Genomic DNA, 24728 nt, shown 5'->3' on the forward strand with positions numbered 1-24728 from the left:
TGTGTGTGTGTGTGTGTAGGGAATAATATATGTATTCATGGGAACATTCAACAGTTAGTTTTTATTTTACTTTATATTTTAAGGACACCGAGATAAGCCATTCTGCCACTTTCAAAGAGCAGCACAATAAGGTAAAATGGAGAAATTTAAAATCTATTTACAAGAAGTTTAATGTTAACAGTAACAATAAATCTTACCACTTTAATATATATATTCCTTGGAGTTGTTGCATACATGTCTACATTTAAATAGTCCAATAGTATTGAATATATCATATCATATTGAATTATTTTCAACAATATATTGCATTTGAATTTTGGGGGAATAATGCAAAGGCTATCAGAAAAGTAAACAAAGTGTGACTAAATGCACTGAGTTGAGAATAATACATGGAAAAGAAGAAAGCCACTATTATTTTATTCATTCATTCAACAAACATGTATTAAATTCCTATTCCATGTCAGATATTGTACTGTGTTTTGGGAATAAATACAGAGGGTGCCAAAAAAATGTATACACATTTTAAGAAAGGAAAAAACTGTACTAAAATTGTAATACTTAATATAAACCAATAACAAAAGATGAATACAAGTCACATTTGACTTCTGCAATTACAAGAGGTGTTCAAAGTGGTTACAATCAGCATAATTTTAATAGTTTTTTCCATCCTTAAAATGTGTATACATTTTTTTGGCACCCTCTGTATATACGTAAAACCTAGTCCTAACCTGGAAGACAAAGTACAAGAGAATAACAGATAAAAAGCTAATTGTATTATAATATGATGGATGTTATAAAACACAAAAGGTGAAATGATTAATTAGTTCAGAAAAGGCTTCACAGAGGTAGTGACATTAAAGTGGGTTATTGAAGGATGAAGGATTACTCAGATGAATGAGGGAAATAGCTAAAAAAAGAAAATAAGAAAAATCCAGTCAGAAGAAACATGAGAAGAAGCTACTCTGTGAATCCTCAGTTATCAGGCTGAAGAGTTTGTTTGTAATAAATAGGCAGTAGCACACATAATAACATAAAAATAGTGTCTTGGGAAAATTAATCTGTGGTATACAAGATGGCTTGATGTATGTAGAGACGGAAGACAGAAAGTGGCTCTTCTATTAAGTGGGGATGTGGTAATGTAGTAGAACATGCTGTTGCTGAAGGACTATTTGGTCTGTATATTTTGAATGAAAAATCGACTCGTATTGATGTCTTGATGCCTGGGTCCCTTAGTAGATGATGGACAGGAAATACTAAGAGATAACTACATGGCTTTTAGATTTGATGCAATTTTTTTAAAGGTTGGGGAGGGAGCATCTATAGACAGAAATGGAGAAGTGAAAAGTTTGGTTTGGAGGGCAAGCTAAAAACATCAATTTTAGATGTTACAAGGAATGTGACAGTGCACTTCCAAAAAGCAATATGCTGCAAGCAACTGGAAGTAAAAGCCTGGGTCTCAGATAAGAAGTCAAACGTAAACAACTTCTGGCAATACATTGTAGTTTGTATAAAAATATAAATGAAATCTCAGAAGGAATCCACTCTGTTTTTAAATTATTTCTTATAATATTACCGTGTCTTATGTTGGTTTTTAGTACTATATGTAAAGAATGTTATTAAGAATTCTTATCATGATATTAGATATACCGAAGAAATTATATTCCTTGATGTCTCAAAATGGCTCCTACCTGAACATGTCAGGGTCTACAGGGTTAAAAGTGAATATGCCTGGTTTAGCCACAGTCATGGTGATGAGTGGGAAAAGAGGAAGTTCTATTGAAAAGTAGGTCTGTCCTCAAGTTCCTATAATAAGGCTGGCAATTTCTGGTGAAAAGCAATACCAGGAAGAGACTTTAACTCTGCACCAAAAAAAAAAAGAAAAAAAAAATTTGAGAATAATCTGAATAGAGATAAAAGAAAGTCAGATACATCAAACTAGACAAGGAAGATGAGAGCCAAGCCTGAGCCAACTCATGTAGTGGCGAGGTGTTCACAGGCAGAAAAAAATTCCCAGGGCAAATGTGGGTTACATTAGAGCAGTAACTAGGACTTAATTTTCTGGGAAGATGGATCTGAACACAAATGGCTCATTTGGTATTCCTAGAAGACGAGACTGCAGCAAACTTGATGACAGAGTCCTAGGCTGGAAAAAGAATATCTGCCATTCACTAGCTGTATGACCTTGAGCACGTTACTCATTCTTTTTAGACCTCAGCACTCTCATTTTTAAACATATGTGGTTGTGAAGATTAAATAAGGGAATGTGTTCCACAAATATTTATTGAGCACCTGCTATATCCAAAATGGTATGTCTGGTTCTGGGGATAGAGATACAAAGACAGGGATGCAACCTTCAAAGATTTTATAGTATTAAAGAAAGAGGCAACGATAAACACAAGTATTAAAACATCACCTGCTATGTGTAAAAATGGAGGTAGGTTCAGGATATAGTTGACTACACAGGGAAGGCTGTGATTTATTCTGCCTAAGGGAAAGCAGGAAAAAGCTTCTGAACTGATAGTTTGACGCGAATCTTTAAGGTTGAGTTGAGTTTTCTGGGTGGATACAGAAGAAAACGGCATTTTAGATGGAAAGGAATATCTGGGGAAACTCATGGAGGCCTGAAACAGCATGATCTGTTGGGGAGACCAGAGTGTTGTGTGGCAGAAGGTAGAGAGTATAATAAGGTAAATGACTAATGATTAGCACAGAGAGATAGACAAGAACAAAATCATCGAGGATCTTCCATGCCACATTGGGGAAGCTAAAAGTGACATCATCAGACCAACATTTAGAGAGATAACTATGAATAAAGAGTGGAAAGTGAGCCAGACTGAGAAGCAACTAGAAACAAAAGTAGGAAAACATTGCATAATTATGCTCAAATAACACATGATGTGGGCTTCTTCTTTGTGACCAAAAGATATTGTACCAATTACTTCTCTAAAATTTAGTTCAATTTTGGGATGACCAATAGTGATCAAATGGGGCATTTAGTTTGGAATTCCAAAATGTATGACTAAATTATAGCCATAGACATAAATATCGACATAGATATAGATATGAATGTAGATACACATATAGATATCCAAATAGATACAAATATTTCCTTTTTCAGTATTTCACTCATTTATGTAAAGTCTTATTCAAGTTTTTAATATCACGGTATACTCTTAAACCTAGATAAAGACACTTTCATAATTCTTGGAGTCAAACCAATAAGAATGTCTGATAAAAATATTTGCACAATGTAATTTAATTCCATACATGTTTATTGACTGCTTCATATATATGTCTTGTGTTAGAGGCTAGAGAAATAAACACAATTGGGGCACAATTCCTGCCTCCAAGCAACACCAACTATGCTAGGGAAGACAGATAAACATACAGCTCGTTAAGGCTATGTGATGGGTGAAGTACCAGTAGCACAAAGTACAATGGGAGTAGAGAGCAGAGGGAAAGATATAGGTAAATATCTGTTTTCAGTGTCTGTGACTATGTTGATTCAACTTCAACCGATCTATGATAAAGAGAAAAAAATAAGATATCTAATTAATGGTTTACCTTTCTGGAAATCTATACTACCATGAGACAAAGACATTTAAGATTTCATAGGTTACACAAAATGCCACATGAATCATTACTAATCCGAAGCCTTTGCTTATGCAAGGCTAGAACAAGGAATACGTGTATATCTAGCAATGCACAGTTTGGCTTTTTTACTCTTGTTCTTTCATGACTTACTCAAATCATGACAAAGGTTAAGCAGAGGAATAAAATAAAGAATGCAAACAAGAAAAGCAAATGTATTGGAGAGAAATATTCATTGGGTTTTATTTATGTGCTATCTCTATAACTTTGCAATTATCATCTTTTTTTTTTTATTAAAGCTTATTGGGGTGGCACTTGTTAGTAAAGTTACATAGATTTCAGGTGTACAGTTCTGTAATACATCACCTTGTGTGTGCACCACCCAGAGTCATTTCTCCTTCCATCACCATATATTTGACCCTGTTTACCCTCTTCTACCACCTCCCTCCGCCCTTACCCTCTGGTAACTACTAAACTATTGTCTATGTCTATGAGTTTTTGTTTCTTCATTTGTTGTTTGTCTTGTTCTTTTGTTGTTTTCAGTTTTATATACCACATATCAGCGAAATCATATGGTTCTCTACTTTTTCTGTCTGACTTATTTTGCTTAGCATTATAATCTCAAGATCCACCCATGTTGTTGCAAATGGTACTATTTCATCTTTCCCTATAGCCAAATAGTATTCCATTGTGTATATACACCACAACTTCTTTATCCATTCATCTATAGAAGGACATTTGGGTTGTTTCCATGTCTTGGCCACCGTAATAATAGAATTACCATATGACCCAGCAATCCCTCTCCTGGGTACCTACCCAAAAAATCTGAAAACATTTATCCATAATGACATATGTGCTCCAATGTTCACTGCAGCTTTATTTACAGTGGCCAAGACATAGAAACAACCAAAGTTATCATCTTTTTAAAACACATTAACACGTGCCATATTTATAAAAATTAGGAATTATTTGAACACCTCATTTCCTAAAATTTTAAAAGAATTTTATTCTGTAATTTTATATTGTCAGCCTACCTTTATAAATTTCTAAAATGCCCAAAGATATTTTAAGCTTTACTCAGTTGAAGGTTAGCTAGATGTATTGTGAAAGAGTATATCATTATTTAGCTGATTAACATTTTACAGACACTGATCACATTGATAGATGAAATAAAACTAAAGAGCTAATGAAAATAAATGTTGCTTCCATAAAATAATGTACTTTAAAAATAACATTTCAAAATCTCATGTTTAAAATGCACATATACAAGATGTTAATCATTGTCATGCACAGCTTGTTAAAGCAGTCCACTTATAGTAAAATCAAACTTGTGTAAACACATATATACAGTAGGCATTGAATAATAAATTTTAAAAATAATCACCATTAATGCCTACAATGAAATAAGTACTATACTGAAAATTGTATCTCTGTATTTGTTTACATAATTTTTTACAGAAAGTGGTATATGAATACAATAATCCACACAGATCTCTATTGATATAACATTATTCTGTGATTTCACACAAGCTTTATACTTAAGTAACTGAAATGCATTCTGTAAGTTATTTCTTTTAACTATCAACCATATTTCATCCACTGCCAAGCTACCAATGTTCTAAGATGACTTAATCAATCCATAAACAAAAAAGCAATTATATTTCTGTGAACATCTTGGATGATTTTTATAAGCTTCTCATAACCCCAAATAACTCCCTGCATAGGTTTTTATGAACTGCCGTACTCTCAAACATGGCTAACACAGAGAGTGAGTTAAATCGTGAGTCTCTTCAATGACTACATCCTTCAGCTGCTTTATATTTTGTTTGTAATATCCAAGCTAAATGTGTCATGTCTCATATTATCCAAGATGTGACACAGCTGAGGGAAAATTCTAAGATGGAACACAAAATGTACTGCATTATATACAACCAAATTCTAAACGTTCTGCACACTTACCTACTCAAGATGCTTAAAGATGTAACAATATTTATATGGCAGAAGTTACCACCAATTTAGTCACTCACATTTTTATTAATTATGATAATCCTGGGCCTTAAGAAACAATCATGAAAGTACTTCAAATAATGCCAATCACAGTAACAATTACAGTTTGTCTAATTACATAGCTCTTTCTGATTCCAGCAGCCCCCAAAACAAACAAACAAACAAAAAAAATCTATGAACAGTCACCATATGCCATGTGCATTCATATAATCCCCTTACAATGTTCATATCATTTCACTTCCCTTTATTTTGTTTAGGATTCCTTGACTCCTTTCCCTCTATTTTCCTTCAAACATTTCTCCAATGTAGTTTCATATAATTTTAAAGTCAATATTCTTTTTAATTCAACAAATGAGTTCCTAATATAGAGAAACTGTTATAATCTTTCACAAATGATTTATTGACCTTCCTTTCATAATTTTTTTGTTAACTTTTATCCAGATTTTTATTATTAAGACCCTCATAGATGCTATACTTTGAATTAAATGCTGAGAAATAATGGAGAAATAAACAGTCCCTAACTAGAGGAAGCATATTATTTAGTGGGGGAGATTTACCTCCTATCCTTGGCTAGATAACATGAACTCATTCCCACTCTTCTATATGTCACTTCAGGATCCTCTTCGTAGACTTTAAGCTTTTGAGAGATAATAGTCTCTTCGTCTTTTCAAAAATCCTACCTCTACTTTGGCAATATGAATCTTTTCCTCTATTTCTATGCTTAATTTTTTGACAAGTTGATAAGACATTTCAATAAAATCAAATTTGCCAATCTCTTTTGATACACATTTGTTTCTCACATTCATCACAATGAATCTCTATTTTGCAGGTACATTAATAATAACCAGTCGAAGGCACTATAATATTTAATTGATAAAATTCAGAATATTTTTAAATGCATACTGATTAATCGTCTTAAATTAAATTTCTGTTTAAATGCTAACGGAAACTTTCTTATACCATTCAAATCTGGAAGAATTCAAGGATAAGCTAATCACCACCCAGAAGTTATTAACACGTTTACCAAGTGGTTAATTCATTTAAGTTATTTTAATTTGCGAAATAAATAATAATTCAAATGACCTAACTCTGTAGCAAAAATATTAACTTGATGAATGAAATTTATTAAATACCACATTTTTATGTACTTTAATTTAAATATTTATGATATAAATGGTCAGTTCATCAAATAGCCTAGCCTGTTAAAACTTTACACTTGTTGCCAGATTACTCAAAATCTTAAAGAAAAATAATGGCTATTGTAACTAGGTAAATCTGAGTAAATATTAGAGAACATGTTTGAGCCATGTTATAGAAAAATAAAAATAGGTAGCTAAATGTTCTAATTGTTTCATCATTTGGCTAACCTGCTAAGGCTTACAGTATTAAATTTTATTTTCCAGATATATCCAAGAATATGAACAGTCTGATTGAGGTTATGGATCTATGTTTTTGAGCTACTCCATAAACAAAGCAATTTCTGACAGAGGCATGGTTGGTCAACTAAGAGCCAAAAAAAAAAAAAAAAATCTGAATTTATCTACATCTACTCACTGAAACCTTTACAATAAAGATAAAATACAGTGTACATAAGAAATTGATATATAGCAGTTCCATGCTAATAATATCATGAGGTTTATTCCACGGAAATTAACAAAATTGAATGCTTCATTTTAGGTGCTGAATAATTCTTTGAATGAATTAAATAGAATGGATAAAATGTATGACTGAATGGAATGGCAAAAAAGTGGCAGCAGTCCATAAAATTAGTTTATATAAAATTATTGAACTAGTATACTAGTAACAACATTCAAGAAAAGCATTACTGGATTATAAATTTAGAGAAATGAAAATAAAATGATTAAAGGAATTAATTGGACACAGATGTATTTGAAGTAGGTTCTTAAAGAAAAAAAGCATTCCCACGTATCTTCATTTTTAAAGACAAATATGACACAAATTGGACACTCTAATCATTAGAAAGAATTTTATTTCATCAATCCCAGAAATAAAAAAGGTAAGAATATGAATAGTTTTAAAAAGGGACTTACTTAAATTTGTGACTTAAATAACCTCCACAGAGGTTATTCAACATAGTGCCAAAACATGTTCTACCCCAAATTATTTTTTTGGATTCACTGTTGAGGAGAGTTGCCAAAGTGGTGGACTGTAAGAGGTCCAGCCATTACCATACTTTTCAAACACTTAAGAAAAATGATAATAAAAATGTGTTTTCTCAAGACTCCTAGCAGAATGTCTTGCTCTATTTCACAGAGGATAAATACATACAAAGTGTTTAAAGACACAGAAAATGCTACATAAGTCTTTATTATAACAAGTGTTACTGGAGTAATTGAGGCAAAATCGCCATTAACCTCATATTATTCTCTCTCTCTCTCTCTCTCTCTCTCTCTCTCTCTCTCTCTCCTCTGTCTTCTCTTTACAGGAAGCTCTTTTGCATTTTTTCATTTGTAGCACTTGAACTCACTACTTTCATTTCTGACAGACTTGTCTTGTAACATCTCAACAGTATTAAAGGAATCTTGATGAAAAGAAAAAAAAAATCCCATAAAGTGTTGTGGGCTGAGACAGTCATTCCTTGCTTAGAAATGAGCTGTGTCCTGATGTCTTTTAATACATAGTTGCCCGGTTAAGGATGATTAATCATTAGAAAATTAATGAATTATTCTCTGGTTGCCCACTTAGTCCCTAACTGTCATTTTTGGTTGTGTTCATGTTAGAGATTTGCAAAGCAAATTATTTTTAACAGATTTTGGAAAACGCTGAATAATATCTGATGTCACATAATTCATATATTGTAGGAAGATAAACATTTTCACCAGGGGTAGTAAAAGAGACAGATTAAACAGTGGTAGTATCTGCTATTGCCAATAATATGTATTCGAGAACGATGATGCCTAACAGAACATAGCATCATTTTGGTATAAATTTTTGGTGTTAGCAATTTTTTTTGGTTTACCAAGTGATATCCAACAATTTTTAGCAAGCTGGAATATTTTGCTTACAAAATACTCTTACTTGAAAAGAAAATAAATGGTTAATTTTCCCTGTAATATTTCTATGAATATTTTTATGAATATCATAATATTATAGGTCCAGGTTCAGTAAGAGTTTGCTTCTTAGCAAGTAGTTAATCCTGTCAATTTATTGGTTACTTCAGAAATTCCTAAAGAAATATAGAAATAGCTTGATACCTTGCAAACCTGAACACAGTTTTTGGAAAAAATAATTTATTCCAAAGGGAACACTTATTTATCATCTATCTTTAAGTTTAAAATATACAAAACCCAAAACAATTTGTGTCTTTCTGAACAAAATTACTTTGCTTTTTTTTAATTACTTTGCTTTAAATATATATATATATATATATATATATATATATATATATCCTTTAAGAACATACATGACATTTCATTTGAAGCTTTGTTTTAAATTTTTAAATTCATATGGGAAAAAAAATGTGAGGTAATCTTACTAAAATCCTCCCAGACACATACCTGGATATATAGAAATATAAGTGAATATATATGCATACTAATGAATTATGCTTGTTTCTTCTTCCCTTTCTAAAGATATCTCACTTAACAAAAGCTGGTCTTTCATCTGAAACAATAAATTAAGCAGATTTACGTTTTTTGAGACTTAGCACACCTTGATAACAGTGAAGCTCTTCAAAAGCTTCCATTTCCTAAACAGCTGTGAAGCCAAAGTCTTGATTCTTTTGTTTACAAAAGTATGAATATATTGTCTGTTGTTCAGTGGTAGTTTTATCCTCAAAAATGCATTTGTACCATAAAATTTTTCAATTAATTTACATACAGCTAGCCGCAGTATAACACGGTTGTAAGGTCCCTAAAAAAATGCCATGTTATGAGAATCTGTGTTATACGAAACAAAGAACCAGTACACAAAAGGGGGTTAGGTTTAAAAAATTTTTAAAAGCATACTATTTCATTTTTATAATCAAGAGAAATATCTTTATTAAAGCAATTTTCACTTCAACAATTAACAAATAATTGACCAGCCTTCAGTCTTCTTTCTCATTGATGTCCTCAGCATGGCTACCAGCACATCAATAAGATATTTTGTAAAAAGCATAGAATTAGTCCCAAGATGAGAGAAAACAAACACTATTTGTTATTATATCAGCCTTCGTGAGAGGTGTTTTAATATGTTAGTACAACAGGTACAGTTCCTATTTTAATTGTTATTACTTGCTAGAAATTCTTCATATCTCTTCAGTCACCATCAGTTAGGATCCAAGTCTCTGGCCTGCTTCTTAACACTAAGGTTTTTATGGATTATCATAATTTGTACACTCTTTGAATGTCAGTCTAATCTTCAATAGAGGATAGAGACAATTGAGAACATTTATCAAGGTTTTGGGCAGTATGCCTAGAAATAGCCTGAGTATTTAGCATAATCAAGTTTAGTTGCATGATTCTCCATTAAAAGTTATCTTGTAATGAAGAGTTATTGGGTGTATGCACATCAGAACTCCTCCTACAGTTACTGAGATTTCAGATATAGCAGACAAGGCCCTTTACTGGCATCAGCAGCTGTTCTCACTGCAGCTCTTACCTCCTCTGTGTATTTTCCTTGTCTTGTTATAGGCCCATTTTCCACCAATGCCCCAAAATACTCTGACCACTAATGCCAAGGAAAAAGCAACCCTTTCTCCCAGAAGAGGGGGCTATAGAACCCCAGTGATTCTTAAATGAGAAAAAAATATTTCTCTACTCAAAAAAAATAAAAAGCTCTATATTTTCAGCAGAAAAAGAAATTGCAGAGATGGGAGAAGGGAAGAATAAGGAAAAGCATGTAGAGGTCCATTTTGAAGACTGACCCCCGAATGACCCAAGTAGGCACTTCTACTTCCCTTCTAGCCTATGAAAGTAATGTCACTTTTAAGCTACTGAACAGGATCAAAAAAAACCACAGATCCTTGGGACTAGCCATGAGAAGCCTTTAAATTTTTCACATTCAGTATCTGTCAGTCATTTGAGAATAAAAAATCATCAGTCAGTTTAAAACAATTGTATCACCTTCTAATTTACTGACATCTCAGGAATAGACAAACACAGCTATATAAAAATTTATATGGTAAGATTCTAAAATGAATATTCAATTCCCAAAAGGTCTATCTCTGACCCCTCAACTGGGCAAATATGTCTTCATATTGATGACTTATAAGCAACAGTACCAACATACCAACCATTGTTGAAACATATATTAACTAACTTAGAACTTAGAACTTAGCATGTGAAAGCATTTATCTCTATGGACATTAAATTCAAGATGGACTTGAGAAATCAACAGCTGAAGAAGTAAAATATTAACTAAAACCAAGATTATTTTTCTCTCTACTTTTCTATTTCTCCCTTTTTGAGTAATAGAGTATTTATTTTTGTTTAGAATGAGTAAATAGTACACTTTTATATTTAAACCGGAAAAAAACATTAAACTCAGTAAACCCTCACAGTAGTTCCCCATTATCCAGAGTTTCCTTTTCCATGGTTTCAGTTACTCATGATCAATCAGGGTCAATTTTCAGTAAAAATATTAAATGGAAAATTTCAGAAATAAATAGTTCATAAGTGTTAAATTTCACGCTGATCTGAGTAGCATGATGAAATATCGTGCTGTCCAGTTCCGTTCCACACGTGAATCATACCTTTGTCCCATGTATGCACATTGTATATGCTACCCATCCGTTAGTCACTTGGTAGCCGTCTCAGTTATCAGATTGGTTATTAGAAAGAGAGAGAGAGAGAGAACCACATTCACATAACTTTTATTCAGTATATTGTTATAATTCTTTTATTTTATTAATAGTATTGTTGTTAATCTCTTACTGTGCCTAATTTTTAAATTAAATTTTATCCTAGGTATGTATGTGTAGAGAAAAAAAAACATAGTACTATAGGATTTTGTATTATTCATGGTTTCAGGCACCCACTTTGAACATGTCCCCATCAGATAAGTAGAGACTACTGTTTCTATTTCAGTTCACCAGTGATTTTCTCAACTTCTCTTTGAAAAAAAAAAAATTTAAAGTAAAGATAATTTTATTGCAATAACTGTTTTATATTTAGCAGGAAATTTTTGTTGGAGCCTATTAAAATGATACTGAGTGTAATGGCAGAACTCATTTTTACTATTTTAGTCCTGTCCATGATAGAGACAATCAAAAACATTTATCAAGGTTCTGGGCAATACATTTTGCGATATCCTGAGTATTTAGTATAATCAAATTAGGTGCATGATTCTTCACTAATAGTTATCTTTTTGCCCAAGTATGTGTTCTCATAAAAATTTAGGGAGAATTCCCAGTCTTCAGACTTTATTAGCATATAAAATTATTTCTGTGTGAAGCTCCATAGCATCCCAACTCACTTAATAAAAGAACACACACTCATGTTTAGTAATTTTCATTATAGCAGTACATCCTTATAATGTTATATTCTGGAAAGTAAAGGACACACATATAATATAGACACAAGTTATAATGAAAACCTATGCAATATGTACAGGGAATATGGTTTTGCCTGCATCAGCACCAGTTCTGGTAAAATAAGGAGTTCTTTATAGTATCATTTTACTATTTATCCTTTTCCTATATTAAAACTCTCTTATAAACTTTTTCAAATTAAATTATCAAGAATTGTTGAAGAACAGTAATTATGTTTCATGAGTCTTTCCTTTTCTTCCTTTTGAGGAAACACAGTACAATTTAATATGACTTCCATCATACCATGTTTCCCTGAAAATAAGACCTACCCTGAAAATAAGCCCCAGTTAAGATTGTCAGCCAGACGGATGCATTTAGGACGTTATGACGATGTGCCAGAAGAAGATGTCATGACTATTTGAATAAATGTAGATTGTTGTACATGAAAAAATAAGACATCCTCTGAAAAAACGCCCTAGTGCATCTTTTGGAGTATAAATTAATATAAGACCCAGTCTTACTTGGGGGGGATTTACAGTATAAGGCCTGGTCCTATTTTCAGGGAAACACGGTAGCATACTGTTACTTGATCCATCCAATAATGCTATCACTAACAGCCAACTTTGATAAAATAATGTCAAGCAAAAGAACTGTTTGCCCCATGAAATGTATCCTTAGCCCTGAGCTGAAGAAGTTGCCTCTGATGAGCTTGACACTGCTGTTTGATGAATGAAACATTATACAAGGCTTATGTTCTTTCTGAATAGCCCACATTGCCAGTACAGATAAGAATTGATTTGATGAGACTGAGTCTAGATACAAAGATTATAGTAATTATTTTGTAATCTAGATATAATTGCTATAAATCTAGAGTGTCAAAATAGACTACCGTGGTTGGAAATATTAGGGCCTCTATACATCAAATCAATGCACCTCTCTAATGGAGCATTCATTTTCCAGGTCTATGATGCCTACACTCACATTTGTGTAGTAGTTTATACATTTCAAAGACCTTGCAAGTTATTTTATCTTCACAAAAATTATGTGAGCTTGCCAAGTCAGTACAATTGTCCCATTTTTCAAAAGATAAGGATGAGTCAGAGAAGTGAAATGTCTTTCCTGGAATCTGAATTTCTTCTTTCCAACCCATTCCTCTGACCTTACGTCACACTACCGGCAAGGGCCCATATCTATAAAATGGTAAACTGGATCTGTTTGTTGGGAACCAAACTGTCATAATAGCTTTTATTCCACGCAGTGTTTCTAATATAAAAATTGATTACTTCTATATCAGAAACTGGCTCTGAAAACAAACACACATGCACAGAACCCAAGATTTTACTAACAGTTAAGCAGCCTAAACAAGTATGCTGGTCTAAATCAGTACAACAGCTTTCTTAACAATACTGTGTAATAATTCTGGGCTTCTTTACTGCTATTCCATTGAAAGTAGATTGTCATAGTAATCTCTCTAGCAAATTGAAATTGCATTTCAGTGCTTGAGCCTTGGTGTCTAAAAATGATAAAAGCACTATTTTTGAGATTTGAGGCAAAGGAGGTCAGCTTCTGAATTTCTTTACTCCTGATGTGAGCCTGACTTGGGGTTTTTCTATTTTAGGCTAAGCTCTAGTGAAGCCCAAGTCATGCACTCTGAGGTAAGCTTTTGTGCATATTACAACAGTATTAGTTACTGCTGACACAGCCATCACTCTTGTTCTTTCTAGTATTTCATTCATTCTTTTGCTGATGTCATTATGAAAAATCATGCTGGCACAGCCCAAAAGTCACTTACTATCCTCTTTTATTTATATGGCTAACATATTCTTAAAATTTTGTTCACAAAGAAGATATTAATGATACATTGATAAGCAATTTGCTTAGAGTTTCTGCTTATAGGCTTTATGAACTTATATATTGGGGTACACTACAAACTAAATAAAGCTACTAAAAAGCAAACACAATCAACAATCAGAAGTATTTATAACTTTTACAATCTGAACAGAAAGAAAAATTATAGCAAGACCTGTTCCTCCTCCCTATTGCCTAATTAATTGTGATGGAGTTTAATCTTTCATTTCTTAGTTTAATAGGGTGAGTCTTCTGTGTCACTGTACTTGTGCCATCATTAATTACCATTCCTTAATTATGAAATATGGATTTACAAGAAATGAAATCTTGTATTTTACCATCCCAAGGTTATTATACTTCCAGTGCATGGTCTATATTCTAAGGACAGTCTCATATGTGTTATTTACACTCCGTGTTCATTTGCAATACTTCTTACAAAAATGCTCATCAGAAGGCATACATTTATAATTTAACTGATAAAAATGATAAAGAAATACAAAAAATATTTTTTTAAAGAATCCAGTATAAGGACAATGAAACAGGATATATTGCCATGATGAATCTATTAAAAGCTGTCAGTTTTCACCCCATGTATAGTTCTGTTGATTACTTTTTAATCCAAGGGGTATTTTTCATAATGATGAATAGAAAGGATTTTATCATAGATAGCTGAATGAGCTTTAAAAAAAAAAAGAAAGAAAGCTTACCTAAATGAATAAGAAGTCATTTGTAGTAAGGATATATTTTAATATTAAAACATAATGAAATTATAAAGTCAGTAGTAATCTATAGCATAATGAAATTTTAAACAAAGTTGGTAGAAAGTCATCTAAAAACCAAAAGATATTTTTAGAAATGTTTCAACATCTTTAAACACTGAAGTTTCAAATTTTACATTTGTGAAAAAATACTTAAATAATTAATATTGCATAGTATTGGTGATTTTTCTTCAAAGTTCTTTAAATGCATTTTTAATTAATTTCAATACCATGATAAAACAGTTCAAGTAAGATTCTAAAAACTGTATCACATATACTTACATACCTACATACATAAGGTTAAGTAAAATTCTCTTATACATCAGTGTAAATGAACCTAACTGCCTTCATAAAATATGGACAAAACTGCAGGAACATAATTAAAATATATCAATATGGTATGCCATTGTGTGCTTTGTTTTTTTTCTGTGAGATATGTCAGATCACATTTCTTCATCAGCAGGAGTTGGTTGAATTTATGGTAGACAAGTTATATCATGACTTACAGATATCTTCATATTTCACCTTGGTTTAAATATTCTTTAAACCATACTTGTAATCATGACAGATAATTAGAAAATCACTTATTAATAATTCACACATCAAAAAGAGTAACATCAAATAAATGTGTATTATCACCTATGCTATATCACAGGTAAAATTTGACCTTCTGCAATTTGATAAATGTTGGTACTTTGCAACTTTTATATAGTAATTCTTAAAATAAATTTTAAATTTGAGTTCCAAAACAACATACATCCTGCGTCACGTTTAATAATAACAGTCACTATTGATTAATGGAAGCGTATATAAAAACAAAAAACAATTATATTAGAAGACAGATAAAAATCACATCATCTTTTCAGTTTTTTGTTTGTTTGTTTTTTCCCCCTAGGATGCTCTAGAACATCACTGCTTAAGGGACAAGAAATCCTACTTCAGGTTCAGACATACAGGTATTTCCTAGAGTGTGGGTGAAATGTGCACAACTCTTCATAAACTTAATCACCTCTTATTAAGACATTTAATCCTAAAGTACATCTACAACTATAATGCATCAACAATTTTAACTTATTTCTGTTTCATCACATTGAAGAAATATTAAGTTCTCATTTTTCTATATCCTGAAAATTCTATATACTTAAAATATCACTTATTAATTACTTGCTAACTTCTCTAGTTAAAGACAGTTTGTTATAACATACCGCAATCTAAAACATTTCTTTTTTCATATAACAGTGTTTTTTTGTTTTTTTAGTTAAATTTATTGTGGTGACATTAGTTAGTAAAATTACATAGGTTTCAACTGCACAATTCTATAATGCATCATCTATGTGGGGCGTTGTGTATTCACCACCCACAGTCAGTCCTCTTTCTATCACCATATATTTGACCCCCTTTACCCTCTTCTACCACCTCCCTTCTTCTCATACCCTCTGGTAACCATTAAACTGTTGGCTGTGTCTATGAGTTTTTGTTTCTTTGTCTGGTTCATTTGTTGCTTTTAGTCAGTAGAGCGTGAGACTCTTAAAAAATTTCTATTTAGAAAAGTTGTAACATTTTGAAATCAATGTACAACACATCAGACTCCATTTAGTTCTAATACACAATTAAAAGAGAACTCTTTGGAAATAGTATTTTAATGTACAAATTGAAAATTGCAAAATACAAATGTAAAATTTTGGTTACTTTTTCTTTATGGGACAGCTAATGTTTTCCATGTATCAGTTGGTATTTTAAGTCACCTCTAATGATAAAAAAGCCCAATGGACCACCAGAGCAATCTTTGGCTGGGAGCTCTAAATAATTTTTAAACAGTGCACTTACCATGTTCCAGCCAGGGTAGAGGTAGTCTGTACCAACAAATTCAAAGTAGTGAGCAAAACCTTCCTTTAGCCACACGTCTTCCCACCACACAGGAGTCACGAGGTCACCAAACCACTGCAGTGACAAAATGAATGCATATCAGATAAAATCAAATCTATCCCAGAATTACTTTATCTAAAATTAAATGTATTAAACTACGATTATCATAACTGGAATTCATTCCTCAATTGATTTGGGGATTTTAAAATGTGCTGTGGTAAGATTATTGACTTATCTGACTACTTGGATAACACTAGTTTCTGTGTCTTTTTTTTTTTTTTTAATAAATGCATTCAGCGAAGAACAAAAATAAAATGATCAAGGAACACACACCAACTTGAAGAATAAAGGACTCAGGAGAAAAAAAACCTTGACCACAGCTCTCTTCAATATTTGAAGACCTAGTATGTAGAAGAGGAAAAGGCTTGTGTCTTGTGGTCCTACAAGGAACAAATCAAGACTAATGGATGGAAATTAGGGTTGATGGATGTCTTCTGAGAATGCAGGAGACCCTCTAATAGACTGAGATGACCAACCATGGAGAATACTGCCTTAGAGGTGTTGAGTGACTCATCACAGAAGTACTGAAGCATTGCTTTCTAGTTGCAGAAGCAATTCAGAGAAGACATAGGCTGATTGAAGGAACTAAGGGCTTTTAAAAGGCTCTGCACTGGACTCTCCATTAGTCTATGGTAACAAGGGGCTGAACCAAAAAAATCTCTAAGATCCTTTCAATAAAAACCAATGTTGTAATTTTTAATCGGTGTTTTGATTAGATCACGATGCCTTACTCTGAAACCCTTGTTTAGCTCAACAAAAAGTTAAAAGAATTATTTTTTCATTAAAGAAAAAAATACATTCTATGCCAGGCGCATTCTTAAAAACTTGAAATTTAATGATGAAAAGTTAAATAATGTCTCTTCTCATGCAGCTGACATTTTATTGCGGAGGCAGGGGGAATGAGGTAAAATTGAAAATAAAAAATAAGTAAGCAAAAGGACAACACAATTTCAAATCCTAATAATGTGTAATAGGAATGGGGGAAGGACCACCTTAGATTATGAAAGTAAAAACATTCTAAGTATGTGACATTTGAGCTCAGACTTTGATGATAAGGAGGAGCCAGCCATGAGAAAGCCTTGGGCAATAGGATTCCAGACAATTCTAAGCAACCCTTAATGTGAACACCCTAAGTGGGAATGAGTTATTTAAGAAACAGAAAGAAAAAGTGGACCAGTATCAAATCACGTACAGCTTTAGGAGAGACAGTAGTACAGAGCTTGGTGACTGAGCATTTCGGTATTAATAATAAAGTATCATTTACTCAAGAGGATCTCTAATTGAAATACAAATAAGAGATAACTCTGAATATGGTGGTGACCACAAAATAAATGATATTTTAAATATTTTTATTCCTGATCAAAAATGCGTATTTCTTCTTTAAAATGAAAGTCTGTCTTAAGAATCGTGACAATGTGCTACAAAAGTGTTCTGAGCAGAAGAGGCATATGACCTGAATTCAGTTTTTCAACGACCTCTCTGGTTTCTGTCGGGAATAACAGGTACAGAAGCAAGACAGGAAGTAGGAGAAATGGTTAGAAGAACGTGAACTTCAGAGGGGCTAGAAGTTTTTGGAGGAGGATGGTGCTTTGGAAACGGTGAAGGGGGTGGGGGCAAGAGGAGTCACTCTACCTCTAGGCCCTGAGATGCTGGAGATGTGAGCAGGGATCCTGGGGGCCAGCCAGGTCCAGTTAGTGGGCCAAGGCAAGGAATCACTCAGAAAAGAAGATGGAGCTGTCGGGTGTTCACTTCAGCAGCAGTGGGGGCAAATCATAGCAACAGTTTTTTTGTTGTTGAATATGTACTCTTTGTCTAATAGTATTCTAATTGCTTTGTTTTGGAAAAACTTCTTTAGTCTTCTCAATAATCCTAAACTGTAGATATTATTATTAGCCCCATTTTACACAGAAAACTAAGACACAGAAAAGTAAAGAAAAAAAACTTGCAGCTACTAGATGATATATGGCTGGGATGACAGGTTCTTCAATTCAGAAGTCCGAGTGGCAAGCTTTGGAGGTTGTCGGAGGGGATTGGAGAGTGACCTCACCAAGGGAGGGGTAGAGTGGTCTGAAGATGAGACCCAGACGATAAAGGTGATCTGTGAGCTGGTGATGAAGGCAAACAAGTTTGTTGCATGATGCCATTTGCCCTGACTGACACGAGAAGAAGGTTTCTGATCAGTGCAAACTGGAAGCTCAGTGCCTGGGAGTGACTGCACATTCCTGAAGCTTCTGTGAATGGGAGGGAGCTGCTGGGTGAGCCTGCTTTCTTAGGCAGCCTGTGGGGCAAGAGCACTTTCACCTAAACTAGACCAAATCTGGACCTGTTTTATCCCACTGCCCTTGGATGGGGAGAAGGCTCAAATTGACACATTTCTGGGATGTTTCACTGTGACTCTCATTTGGAGACAAGAACTACTTACCATGATTGATTAAGCACTTAATACCTATCAGGATCTAAACTGAGCACTTAACGTATATTATTCCTTCAATAAACACAAAAACCTCATGATATTTAAAAAAGAGAAGAATTGTGACAATAAGTAGGTAAGGAGAGAGTAGACAATAATTAGGCAATGATAGTGAAAATTATTATATGTCTCTCCTAGCTTCTGGTTCATTCCTTCCTAGTAAGTAACCTAACACTAACTACTAAGTTATAACAATAAAGTAACTTATTAGGTTGTTGCAAAAGTAATTGTGGTTTATGCGATTATTTTTAATGTTTTAAACCACAATAACTTTTGCACCAACCTAATAGAATAAAGAACAAATGAAATCCAGTTCTAGGAACATTGATAATATTACTGATGTACTCATTTCAACAGAACTATACAGGTAACTTATTTCTAGAAATGTTCAAAAAGGAAACTGTTTTTGCCTCAAAGAATTGTAATTTTAGCTGGAAACCCTTCTCTTTAGCACAGTGGAGGAGCCCTGGTTATCTCTGTAATGGATCCCTTTAAGTCTCTGAGGCAAAGAACACCTGTCCAACTCGGCCAGCATGACAGGTACAAACATCTTACAGGTTCACTGCAAAAGGCTGACATTTAGGTAAATGGTCGTATGGCCTGGACCAATTTATCATTAAGTCAGCATTCATGTATTAGCATTAGCATTTCACCTTTTTTCACTGACGGGATTTTCCACAACACTCTTTCTTAAGTTTTTCTAGCTTTTTAAAAAGGTTTTAGGTTTATAATAAATTGAAGTCTTACAGTATCACAAGGAAATTTCTGGTGTTTTGATTTAAAAACTATCCATAGTTACAGGTAACAAGGACCAACATTGCTTTCTATTAGCATGAACATTTATTTTCAGTTTTTTTCTCGCTACAATCAAGATTCAAATAAGCATTGCAAAATCTCTGTAATACCTTCCACTCATTATAAGAAAGTGCATAAAGTCAAAATGAAATTAATTTTATCTTAGCTTCACTACAACATTTGCTAATTTACATATGAATTTCTACACATGGCAAGACAAAAAAATATCAATCATTTGAGAACAAAGCGTCTATGGCCGAGTTAGTGAAAAACTTCCTAAGTGTCTGTGTGATGGGAAAAGGGGAATAACAAATTGATTTCAGCAAAAGTAAATTTTGACATGTACACAAAACTCAGCTGCATCTCACAGCAAAGCAATAAATCATTGCCATCACTGCACTTACCATATATACACACCAATGATCACAAGAAAATAAAGCAAGGTTGACAAGGAATAGTAACTGGATACGGTCTCCAATGAGGCTGCTGGGTGGCAGTGCCATCTCACTCCTCAGCTCAACTGAATGACAGTTGCTTATTCAATATGATCAGCGTGTTTGCTTCTGTTTGTGCTGCCATCTGAGAAAAACGATGTATCTTCCAGAAAGAACTACACAATGTTCTATATACAATTAAAACTTAATTGGGAGAATAAGAATTTAGCTCCTAATCTAAGTATCTGAAATCATTCCACATTCTCAATAGTTAGCAATTATACTTACACCCGATCCTTTTTCTCATACCTGGTGACATATCTCATGAACAATGACCATGGTGACATCCAGCAAATAAGAAATAGACGAAACACTGGGATCCAGCAGTATTCTCTGTTCCACAAAAATACTTAGTCCCCAGTTCTCCATAGCAGCATACGGATGCTTAGGCACAGCTAAAAGATCTAGAAATAGAATAAAACAATTCCGAAGACTTTAACAAACATCCCAGATTCTAAAGAGTCATGTCCCCCAAAAATCTAAATATCCTAATTAGAAGGAATACTTGTTTCTTCATAACTTTTTTCTAAATTAAACTACCTGCCGTTTCTACATGACAGCAGAAATATAGGCTATCACTGTAAACACGGGCCAGGTCCATTCATCACAGTTCATTTTCAGACCCAATGCAGTAGGAGGCTTGAAGCATCAGCACCATTATTGATGGGCCCATCCTAATAAGTTTCAGAAAGTCAAGGAAACCAAATGCAACAGAAACCTACAGAGTCAAAACACATAGTGTCTTCTAATGAAAATATATTCAGTTCAGTGCAGTGACTACTGTTCTCTCATTTTTACCTCAATATCTTTCGAAAGAAAACATGTTATGTCAGTGTAAAAGTGTGAGGTGTCATTTTTCTAATGGCTTGAATTCTATTTTTTCAGTTCTATTAAAAATAAAATGTCACATGCAAATATAACATAGAGAAAACTATGGTAGTGGATATAGTGGCAAAAGGACTATTGTGGGAATCTGTAGGCTTTGGCTCTGGTCTTGCCTCCACCATTAACTAGAGATATGACTTCGGTAAATCACTTAATTTCTTAAGGCCGCAATTCTTTCACCTATAAAACATAAGGTTATTGACCTTCATTATCTCGAAAATCCCTTCCAGCTAAATCTATGATTAGATGATTCTAAGATTTCTGCTTATTTTAAAAGGACATAGAGGTATTATCAACTTCTGGTGAGGGTGACAATAGGTTCATGCTTTGATGTACTCCCTCTGCTCCAAACACATAGTGATGATACATAAAAATATTAAAAGGCAAAACTGAAACAATTTCTCCATGCTTGAAAACAAACCTTTCCATGGACCAGAAATGGTACAGAAATGCAAAATAGTGCTTGTGTGTAAAGCCACAGGCCTGCTGGGTTCTGGCTCCAGGAACAGGCATTCGCAGCTGAGAATTGGCTCCAGCAGGATGTGACGTAGCCAAAGAGACTGAAGCCAAGCTGACTGCTTGATGCCAGGGATTGAGGTAGGACATGCATGCTCATGAGAAGGGCTGAAGAGAGCTGGTGCTCACTGCTTCTTGAAAAAGGTATTCCACTTCCCAATATAAACCCTGGAGTAACTCCTAAGGATGCCAAGAAAAAACTGGTACAAGAATGTTTACTGCAATCTTGTCTACAAGGGTGAAAATGGAAAACTAAATGCCTTTCATCAAGATAATGAGCAAGGAAAATGTGAAATCGCTATACAAAGGAATACTATGCAGCAATTAAAACAAATTATCTCACTAGGAGATTCGAACACAGCATGTGTCAACATAGATAATCTGAAAAACATAATATTGAGGGAACAATGAAGGTGTAAAATGACCCTTACCATATACTGTTTAAAACAAGCAGAATAATATCCAGAATATTAATGTACATGAATACTCACACATGTATCCACATAGCCAGACACATAATATTCAAATGATAAATACCAAATTCAGAATCACGATTGCTTCAGGAAAGAGAGGAGGAGAAAGGGATGAGAGACGGTCTTTTAGGTTCCTGGACCCAATTTCAACTTCGGGGTGTGGGGGCGTCCCACATTACTAACAAGCAGTTCATGGGCACTAGCTGGGTGTCTGAGAATTCAACTCAGCTTGGACCCTATCTACCCAAGGATAGCATCAGATTCCACAGGTTAAGGGCTCAGTCTTACAAGACTCCCCACACCACCACCCCCCACACACACGGCAACATCAGATGCCTACCACAAACCTAGGTTGTTACCTGTACTTCTGACTGACCAGAGGTAAATGAGAGGTTCCCATGATCTCCTCTCTGGTTTGATTAATTTGCTACAGCAGCTCACAGAACTCAGAGAAACATTTTACTTAACTAGATCACCGGCTTTTTATAAAAGGATAGAACTCAGGAACAGCCAGATGGAGGCAATACATAGAGCAAAGTAGTAGGGAAAGGCACAGAGCTTCCATGCCCTCTCCAACCCCATTAACCTCCTCAAATCTCCAAGGTTTACCCACCCAGAAGCTCTCTGAACCCTGTCCTTTGGGTTTTTATATAGTCTCCATTACATAGGCATAATTGATCAAATCACTGGCCATTGGCAACTGAACTCAATCTTCAGCCTCTCTCCCCTCCCAGGACGTCAGGGGGTGGGAATGAAAGTTTTAACCCTCTAATCACAGGGTTGGTTCCCCTGGAAACCAGACCTATCTTTAAGTGAATTCCAAAAGTCACCTCATTAATATAAAAGATAACTTTATTGCTCTTAATACGTAGCAAATTCCAAGTGTTTTGGGAGCTGTGAGCCAGAAACCATGAAGGAAATACAGTGGTACCTCGGTTTTCGAACATAATCTGTTCTGGAAGACTGTTCAAGTTCTGAAACATTCAAAAACCGAGGCACAGTTTCCCTATAAAAAGTAATACAAAATGAATTAATCCATTCCAGACCTTTAAAATCAACCCCTAAAACTTCAAATTTAGCATGAATTTTACTATCTAATGATACCATAGATCCATAAAATTTACAGCGTTCATAAACCGAAATGTTTGTCAATGGAGACATTTGAAAACCGAGGTACCACTGCATATATGAGAAATATGTAGCTGGTCATTTAAATGACCAACTACATATTTCTTAGAAATCACAGTATCACAGATGGTCACACAGGGATTGCAAATGTGTCTTCAGTGTTAATTTTTTAAAGCAGGTGATGAGTATATGGGTATTATTTGTATTATTGATTATTTTCTGTATGCGTTAAATATTTCATAATAAGAAAAAGAATAAAATAATAGTCTTACAATTTGGGTGACTTTATTCATGACTTCAACAAACATCTCAGCATTTGCCGTGTCCTTAATTCTGAAATGCATATTAGAATAAGTCAGGTACGGTCCCTGTATCTGTTACATTTTAAACCAAGAATGGCGACATGACTGCTTCACGCAAGAAATAAAGCAAGGATAAAAAGTGCTGTAAAAAGAGATAAAACAAATCTTGTTGGACAGGTTTTTGAAAGAGGTAGTGTTTGACTTGGACTTGAAAAGATAAGTAAGAATTAAAAAGGCAGACAGAGGTACTGTCTGTATTTATTCATACGAGTATTGAGTATTAATTGAGCAGCTCCTTGGCTCAGTATAAGCATTGTTCTGTCCTTTAAGCTCCTTGCTCCCTGCTCTCATGGGACTTATATTCATACGTGGCTGTGTGTAGGAGGAGGAGGTCACTTAATGAGTAATAAATGAATGAAAGAAATTTAGTAAATGGTAAACGCAACAAACAAAACATAACAGAGTAAGACAGTAATTGACCAGTGGGATAGGGAGGGTATGCGTGATCAAGGCAGACGTCTCCAAGATAATCACATTTCACTTGAGACATGAATAATGGTTGAAGCCAGCTGCTTGAAGATCCATGGAAGAGGGCACAATAAATGCAAAGGCTGTAAGGTGGAAACGAGACACACAGAAGGAAGGTCAGTGTGGCTGAAGCATAGAATGGAGAAGAACATAGATCGGAGAATTAGTACAAATTGCAAGTACATAACAAATAGACATTCTTCTATTTCAGATTTTAACTTGAGACCTTCCCTAAATATGAACAAACTGGGCAACAGAACAACATTGTGTCAACTCTGCCTGCCACCAGCAGATGGCAATGGCAGTAGCATATCTGGTGTCATTTACTTGTAGGAACCTGTAGATTTAGGAACAATCCTTCGGAAACCAAATCTGTTGCAAAACAGAGGTGCTTCTGTAAGCCGGAGTTCTCCGAGAGCCGAGAGTAGTCAGGTCCCCAAGACTAAGTGAGCAAATGAGGCCACGCACTGGAATTTGGATTGGCTCAAAAGGCACAGAGAGACAACTCCAGACATGGGCCAGAAGCAGAGTCTGG

General features: G+C 34.2%; 1 protein-coding gene across 2 annotated transcripts in view; it reads right to left on the reverse strand.

Moving 5' to 3' along the window:
• Window positions 1-24728, reverse strand: part of TRHDE (thyrotropin releasing hormone degrading enzyme) — a 364357-nt gene that overhangs the window by 146480 nt on the left and 193149 nt on the right. For both annotated transcript variants that reach the window (XM_019748963.2, XM_019748962.2), the window contains exons 4-5: window positions 20611-20765; window positions 16504-16617 (exon numbers count right to left, since the gene is read on the reverse strand). In XM_019748963.2, coding sequence (XP_019604522.1) covers window positions 16504-16617; window positions 20611-20765 — 269 coding nt within the window. The remainder of the gene's footprint in view (window positions 1-16503; window positions 16618-20610; window positions 20766-24728) is intronic.

The sequence above is a fragment of the Rhinolophus sinicus genome, linkage group LG02, assembly GCF_036562045.2.
Source record: "Rhinolophus sinicus isolate RSC01 linkage group LG02, ASM3656204v1, whole genome shotgun sequence".
NCBI lineage: Eukaryota > Metazoa > Chordata > Mammalia > Chiroptera > Rhinolophidae > Rhinolophus > Rhinolophus sinicus.